Raw genomic sequence first — 8,282 nt, forward strand, 5'->3', positions numbered from 1 at the left:
CTCTGTCTCTCTGTCTCTCTGTCTCTCTCTCTCTCTCTCTCTCTCTCTCTCTCTCTCTCTCTCTCCACTAAAGATGACTGCCGGCTGGATGAGGGAGCAGAAGGACTGACCTTTATTCTACTGTTTGTCTTCAGAGAAACTCTGAGCTGACTGGAGCACGCACATTCATTAAAAGCGTTATTATTATTATTATTATTATTAATAATAATAAAATCGTTGTATCATCTATTCAGGCATAAATGACAGAGACCAACAAACAAAGTTACTCCATGTCGTGACGACGTCATGATGAGGTCACGATGACCTCGTCGCGGCATGATGACGTCATGATGAGCTGGTGGCAGCATGATGACATCAGGCAGCATGGTGACATCATGATGACGTCATGATGAGCTGGTGGCAGCATGATGACGTCATGATGAGCTCGTGGCAGCATGATGACATCATGATGACGTCATGATGAGCTCGTGGCAGCATGATGACATCATGATGATGTCATGATGAGCTGGTGGCAGCATGATGACATCATGATGACGTCATGATGAGCTCGTGGCAGCATGATGACATCATGATGAGCTCGTGGCGGCATGATGACATCATGATGACGTCATGATGAGCTGGTGGCAGCATGGTGACATCATGATGACGTCATGATGAGCTGGTGGCGGCGCAGCACTCACACGTTGGTGGTGAAGATGCCGTACAGCAGGTCCTGCTCCGGCAGGTAGAAGGTGCTCTGCAGCTCGTTGTAGTAGAAGGGGATCTCCCCGGAGCGCGAGCAGTTGAGCCGCGCCTTCATGAAGGTGGTCCAGGTGTCCTCCAGCAGGAAGCGCCCGCCGATGTCGTTCTTGCAGACGCGCGCCACGCGGGAGTACACCGTCTTCCCACAGTCGTGCTCCACGGCGTTCTCCCTCAGGAAGAAGAAGGTGAAGAGGCCGATGTCGTAGGCCGAGATGAAGTGGGGCTCTGCGGGGAAGAGGGGGGGCAAGAGGGGGCGGGGCAAGAGGGGGAGGGGCAAGAGGGGGCGGGGTCAGTACACAGCGTCCTCTCAGTGTCCATGCACACCTGGTGCTGACGGCAGGGGGTCGAACCACCGAGCCTCTGATGGAAAGACCAGCACGCAAACCTCTGAGCCACGGTCCTCCTTACCATCAACTACAGAGCAACGCGTTGCTCCTGTCGCAGAGCAACGCGTTGCTCCTGTCGCAGAGCAACGCGTTGCTCCTGTCGCAGAGCAACGCGTTGCTCCTGTCGCAGAGCAACACGTGCTGTCACATAATCAACTGCTTAACGAGAGCAACGGCATGAGAGCAACTAAATGGAGGGAACAGCGGAGTCATTGTTGTTGTTGTTGTTGTTATTGTTGTTCTTATGATGCCTGACAGCCGGAGGTGGAGCTTAATGTCAAACCAGTGAACGAGTGAGTGTTGCTGCTGATTACTGCAAACGACAACTGTCACGCCTCCAGCAACACGGAGCAGCTCAGTGTGTGTGTGTGTGTGTATGTGTGTGTGTGTGTGTGTGTGTTTACATACCTGTGTTGATTCATAATGAGCGCGTGTGTGAACCGACAGGTTCTGTATTAGAGCAGCATGAACGTAACGCAACTGTGTAACGCAACTGTGTAACGCAACAGTGTAACGCAACAGTGTAACACTACAGTGTAACACTACAGTGTAACGCAACAGTGTAACACTACAGTGTAACACTACAGTGTAACGCAACAGTGTAACACTACAGTGTAACACTACAGTGTAACGCTACAGTGTAACACTACAGTGTAACACTACAGTGTAAACGCTGTAGGGGATTGAGAGGAGCTCGTAGTTCAGATTGTTTCACGGGCGACTCGACAGCTCTGCGTCTTCCTGGTGCATGATGGGAAACGGTCGGCCCTGGCAGGCGACCAATCCAAAGAGGGGACAGACTGATTAGATCCCGCCTCCTGAACTGGAGACACTCACAGCTGCAAATTACATTTTCCTTCACACCCGGAATCCAGCGGGAACAACACAACATGTGTGTGTGCAGCGTGTGTAGATGTGTGTGTGCAGTGTGTGTGCAGTGTGTGTGTGCAGTGTGTGTGTGTGCAGTGTGTGTATTCAGTGTGTGTGCAGTGTGTGTGTGTAGTGTGTGTAGCTGTGTGTGCAGTGTGTGTGTGTGCGCAGTGTGTGTGTGCAGTGTGTGTGTGTGTGTGCAGTGTGTGTGTGTGCAGTGTGTGCAGTGTGTGTGTGTGTGCAGTGTGTGTGTGTGCAGTGTGTGTGCAGTGTGTGTGTGTGTGTGTGTGCAGTGTGTGTGTGTGCAGTGTGTGTGCAGTGTGTGTGTGTGCAGTGTGTGTGTGTGTGCAGTGTGTGTGTGTGCAGTGTGTGTACAGTGTGTGTGTGTGTGTGTGTTTCCTGAAGACACTTCCTCTCACACAGACGCTCTGACATCAGCAGCACATGCAGCGTGTTCACTGTCTCAATACATGTATGATGGATATATTTATACATGTGACACTCACACACACACACACACTCACACACACACACACACACACACACACACACACACACACATACACACACACTCAGACACTCACACACACACTCAGACACTCACACACACGCACACACTCGTGCACACGGCAGAGCGGCTGGTGGTGTGAAGCACGCTGTGTGTTGTAATTCCAGCGTCTCCCTGCAGTGAGGAACAATCACATCGCTCACTGACTCCTCAGTCGATCTGCTCTCCTTCCTCTTCCTCCTCTTCCTCCTCCTGCTCCACAGAGCTCTTCTCCCTCCCTCCAGACACACACACACACACACACACACACACACACACACACACACACACACACACACACACACCCTCGCTTGCTTCTCTCTCAGACTAATGTGACTGTTTCTTTGTTTGTTTGTTTGTTTGTTTGTTGATGATTAGTTAATCAAAGTGAAATCCTCTGATGGATTAATCGATTAGTTTTTTATCAAGCAGAAAATGTGTTTGTTTGTGAAGATTTCTTCATTTATTTTACTGTAAAATTAATCTCTTTTGGTTATGAGCGGATTAATGTAGAAAACATCAAACAGATTAATGAGCGGAACTAATCGTTAGCCCCAGTTTTATATTAGAATAATAAATCTCTGTATTTTATTTCGTCTTTCATTTTGTTCCTGATGAACTTCTGAACTTTAATCATTTTGTAAAACTCATGAAGGTTTAATTATTTAAAATGTTATTTATCAATAATTCTTCTTCCAGTTCAGAAAAATATCAACTGAAGAGAAAAGAAGAGATCGTGTTCCGTTAGCCGGAAGCTACGAGCGGCGCGGGAGCAATGTCACGCTGCAACAGCAACCTGAAGCAACAGCAACCTGAAGCAACAGCAACCTGAAGCAACAGCAACCTGAAGCACCAGCAACAGCAACCTGAAGCAACAGCAACCTGAAGCAACAGCAACAGCAACCTGAAGCAACAACTCAAACAGGAAGTGCTCCTCTGTCAAACAGGAAGTGCTCCCCTGTCAAACAGGAAGTGCCCCCCTGTCAAACAGGAAGTGCTCCTCCACAGTGACCAGGTGCTCTGCCCGCGTACCGTTGAGCCACTTGGAGTTGTACTGCGCCGTGCGGAGCGGCGGCATGCCCCCAGGCTGCGGTAGATCACGGGGTCGCGGCCCGAGAAGTCGATCACGGTGGCGGCGTACAGCTCGCCGCTCTCCGTCACCACCGCCGTGGAGTTGTGGCGAGGATCGTACGGGCAACGCGCCACGCCGTTCACCCGCTCCAACACGCTGCTCACGTTGCCCACCTGAGGAGGGAGGAGGGAGGAGGGAGGAGAGGAGAGGAGGAGAGGAGGAGAGGAGGAGAGGAGAGGAGAGGAGGAGGAGAGGAGGAGAAGGAAGGAAAGGAGGGAGGAGGGAGGAGAAGAGGGAGAAGGGATGGATTAAGGTTGTGTTGAATGGACTGTATATACATACTGAGCGTAGATGATATATATATATATATATATATATATATATATATATATATATATATATATATATATATATATATATATATATATATATTATACTGTATGCAGATGATGTATGATGCTGTGCATGTTCTACCTGAGCTTTCTGATATCATTTACATAAACAAGAAGTCACATTTAGTTACAACAAAACAATCCAACAAAACTGCGGCACTAAAACGCTGCAGTGTGCAATACACAGTATAAATACTGTGCCGCTCTATAAATACTGTGTATTTATACTGTGTATTTATATATGACCTCTTGACCGTGACCTTGTGACCTTGTGATCTCATGACCTCGTGACCTCTTGACCTCGTACCTCCCTCGTGGTGCACAGCGGCTGGAAGGCGTTGGTTCCGCAGGTCATCAGCTCCGTCTGGTTCACCAGCAGAACCCGGATGTAGTTCTGACACTCGGCCTGAGGAGAGAGCAACAAGAAAGCCGCCGTCAACCAGCAACCGGCAACCAGCAACGGGATGCAGCTTGTTTGTGACGTGATGGAGTGAAGTGGACAAACAGAAGAATCTGAGTAACGGTTTGTCTGTGATGCTTTGTGTCGGGAAAAGAAAAGGAGGAAAGGAGGAAAGAAAGAAAAGAGAAAAGAGGAAAAGGAGAAAAGGAGGAAAGAAGGAAAGGAGGAAAGGAGGAAAGAAGGAAAAGAGAAAATAGGAAAAGGAGGAAAGGAGGAAAGAAGGAAAGGAGGAAAGGAGGAAAGAAGGAAAAGAGGAAAAGGAGGAAAGGAGGAAAGGAGGAAAGGAGGAAAGAAAGAAAAGAGAAAAGAGGAAAAGGAGGAAAGGAGGAAAGAAGGAAAGGAGGAAAGAAGGAAAAGAGAAAAGAGGAAAAGGAGGAAAGGAGGAAAGAAGGAAAGGAGGAAAGGAGGAAAGAAGGAAAAGAGAAAAGAGGAAAAGGAGAAAAGGAGGAAAGAAGGAAAGGAGGAAAGAAGGAAAGAAGGAAAAGAGAAAAGAGGAAAAGGAGGAAAGAAGGAAAGGAGGAAAGGAGGAAGGTTGCAGTTGCAGTTGCCCCCTCAGACGTGATGTAATGGGTACCTCTGTCTTCCCTTTGCTCTGACAGGACCGCCTGGTCTCCTCGTCCGGTGCCCACTCTGTCGCCTAGGAAACGAAAACAAGAAGGAACAAAACGAGGGATGACAAAGAGGAAGAGGAGGAAGAAGAGGAAGAGTCCTGAAGTTACGCAACAGCGAGGAGGAGAGGAGGCTCTTCAGTGTTGTGTCAACATGGAGGCAGCGGGCGCCGTGCAGCCAGCGAGGACGCCATTAGCATGTAAATGGTCTCCCTCTTCTTCCTCTTCTTCCTCTTCTTCCTCTTCTTCCTCTCTTCACAAAGTTTGCAGCCCCCCCCCTTTCACTTCCACCGGCCAATTATACAGTGCATGGTTGTGTGTTGGGCTTAATTATGGATGCAGGCAGCAGCACCACACACACACACACACACACACACACACACACACACACACACACACACACACATGCCACTTGGCCACCAGAGCTGCACTGGCTCTTGTTGAGAGGGTTTGAGGGACGTCGCTCGTCTTTGGCATGGACTGCATGTGTGTGTGTGTGTGTGTGTGTGTGTGTGTGTGTGTGCCAGAGGAGGTCCTGCTGGGTGTCAGCGGCCTCGTTTTACTCGTCCTCCTCTCCTCTGATCTCTCTGCCCGAGCAGGAATGTCTAAAAGTTTAAACGTGGTCTTTCTGGGTGTCGCTCTTCTTCCTCCTCCAGACGAATCCTGAAGATAATCTGATAATCTGGATCCACATGAGTTACAATAAATCGGCCAGTGGGACAAAGTTGAGATCCGGCTTTCAGCCAACTGAGGCCGAGCGAGTCAACAGGAAACTAGGTCAGTGTTCCAGGAGCCAAATACAACTCCACCAACTGGAAACTTCAGGGAACAAGTCAGCTTCACTAAAGGTTCATCCCCACCAGGGGGCGACTGCTCTGGTTGTATAGAAGTCTATGCTTCATGTGTTGAAGCTGCATTCTCTCTCCTGACCACCAGGGGGCGACTGCTCTGGTTGTATAGAAGTCTATGCTTCATGTGTTAAAGCTGCATTCTCTCTCCTGACCACCAGGGGGCGACTCCTCTGGTTGTATAGAAGTCTATGCTTCTAGAGATGCACATGGTGTCTCTACGTGCTCCTCGGTCCAGATATGGTCACTTCCTGTCCCTGGTTGCGTTACCTGATCCTCTTTGATAAACTGTATTAATCCCGTGGTGACCTCATCATCTGCTCTGGGCTCTTCAGGCCGTTAAGTGGAAGCACATTAGCGAGAGCTTCACAGAACATCGTTCTGTGGACAGAAACGCTGAGTGCTCCTTTCGCTTTAAAGCATATAAATAGATCTCTTCTTCCACAGAGCGAGGAGTGTATCGACTGCGCTCGAAGGAGCGGAGGTTCAGGATTTGGGGGATTAGAAACATTTCCACACTGAAGATGATGTGTTTTAATAGTTTGAGACGAATCAACAGACTGAGGGCTCATCGCGTGTCACTCATCGTTCAGCATCTTCTCCTACATTATAGTTCTCTGTGAGTGTTTCAAACCACAAATATGAGCGAGCCGTCTTCTTCTTCTGTGGCCTAAATGTCCGTAGCCTCAGACATTCACCTCCATGTTCTATAGACACGTTCCTCGCAGCTCCACGCAGAACATCCAGCTTCAAGCAGGAGAACATCCGCCATCTTTGTTTCCCAGCAAATAAAATAACAGAAAACACGATGAGCCGCAGGAGAGGATTCATCTGCCCAGCTTCTATACAACCAGAGGATTCATCTGCCCAGCTTCTATACAACCAGAGGATTCATCTGCCCAGCTTCTATACAACCAGAGGATTCATCTGCTCAGCTTCTATACAACCAGAGGATTCATCTGTCCAGCTTCTATACAACCAGAGGATTCATCTGCTCAGCTTCTATACAACCAGAGGATTCATCTGTCCAGCTTCTATACAACCACAGTATTCATCCACCCAGCTTTTATATAACCAGAGGATTCATCTGCCCAACTGACTCGTCATATTCTACATAATCAGGAGTCATATTCTACATAATCAGGAGTCATATTCTACATAATCAGGAGTCATATTCTACATAATCAGGAGTCATATTCTACATAATCGGGAGTCATATTCTACATAATCAGGAGTCATATTCTACATAATCAGGAGTCATATTCTACATAATCAGGAGTCATATTCTACATAATCAGGAGTCATATTCTACATAATCAGGAGTCATATTCTACATAATCAGGAGTCATATTCTACATAATCGGGAGTCATATTCTACATAATCGGGAGTCATATTCTACATAATCGGGAGTCATATTCTACATAATCAGGAGTCATATTCTACATAATCAGGAGTCATATTCTACATAATCAGGAGTCATATTCTACATAATCGGGAGTCATATTCTACATAATCAGGAGTCATATTCTACATAATCAGGAGTCATATTCTACATAACCAGGACTCGTTGATGTCTTGTAGCTTTCTTTGGTCTTCGCTTGCTATGAAGTCATGCATGTGTAACGAGAGCGATGCGTTGTCGTGTTGTTGTGTATTGATATGTGTTTCACTTCCTTCCTGTCCTGGTGCCGATGTTTAGAATGCAAACACACGAGTGAAGCGATGAGGTCATGAATACACACCCACACACTCACACACTGCCGCGAACACACAAACAACAGATGGGTGGGACACGCCTTGGTCCCCGTGTGGGAGCGCTCCGTTGTGCTGCCGGGTCCACGCTTTGTGCGGTTCTTCTTCCTGTTTGGGTTTTTGATTCTGTTTTTGTTTCTTCTTCCTTTCTTCCTCCCGGCCGGTTGGAGGCGTGTCCTCACTTCACAAAATACATATTTTATCTGCTGCTGCTTTGACCTTTGAGTCCTCTTTCAACAGACCAAAGCTGCATTCTCTCTCCTGACCACCAGGGGGCGACTCCTCTGGTTGTATAGAAGTCTATGCTTCATGTGTTAAAGCTGCATTCTCTCTCCTGACCACCAGGGGGCGACTCCTCTGGTTGTATAGAAGTCTATGCTTCATGTGTTAAAGCTGCATTCTCTCTCCTGACCACCAGGGGGCGACTCCTCTGGTTGTATAGAAGTCTATGCTTCATGTGTTAAAGCTGCATAAAGACAACATATGAACAATATGCTGCTCTGAGAGGATTTTTAAAATAATTGAAATGTATTTCTCCATTTTGAAGTCGCAGAAGCAGGTATTTTACAGCATAAGTGTTTGCAGAGGTCACCACTGGGAACAAT

The 8,282-nt window shown here is 47.7% G+C and overlaps 1 protein-coding gene across 1 annotated transcript in view; it reads right to left on the reverse strand.

Moving 5' to 3' along the window:
* Positions 1-666: 666 nt before the first annotated feature.
* LOC137792777 (semaphorin-5B-like) overlaps positions 667-8,282 on the reverse strand; it is a 16,895-nt gene continuing 9,279 nt past the window's right edge. The window contains 5 exon segments of the mRNA XM_068588484.1: positions 667-966; positions 3,577-3,630; positions 3,633-3,789; positions 4,316-4,414; positions 5,043-5,105. Coding sequence (XP_068444585.1) covers positions 677-966; positions 3,577-3,630; positions 3,633-3,789; positions 4,316-4,414; positions 5,043-5,105 — 663 coding nt within the window. The 3' untranslated portion in view covers positions 667-676.

The sequence above is a fragment of the Clinocottus analis genome, unplaced genomic scaffold (assembly GCF_023055335.1).
Source record: "Clinocottus analis isolate CAN_PGR_092001 unplaced genomic scaffold, fCliAna1.0.p SCAF_216, whole genome shotgun sequence".
In the NCBI taxonomy this organism is placed as follows: Eukaryota; Metazoa; Chordata; class Actinopteri; order Perciformes; family Cottidae; genus Clinocottus; species Clinocottus analis.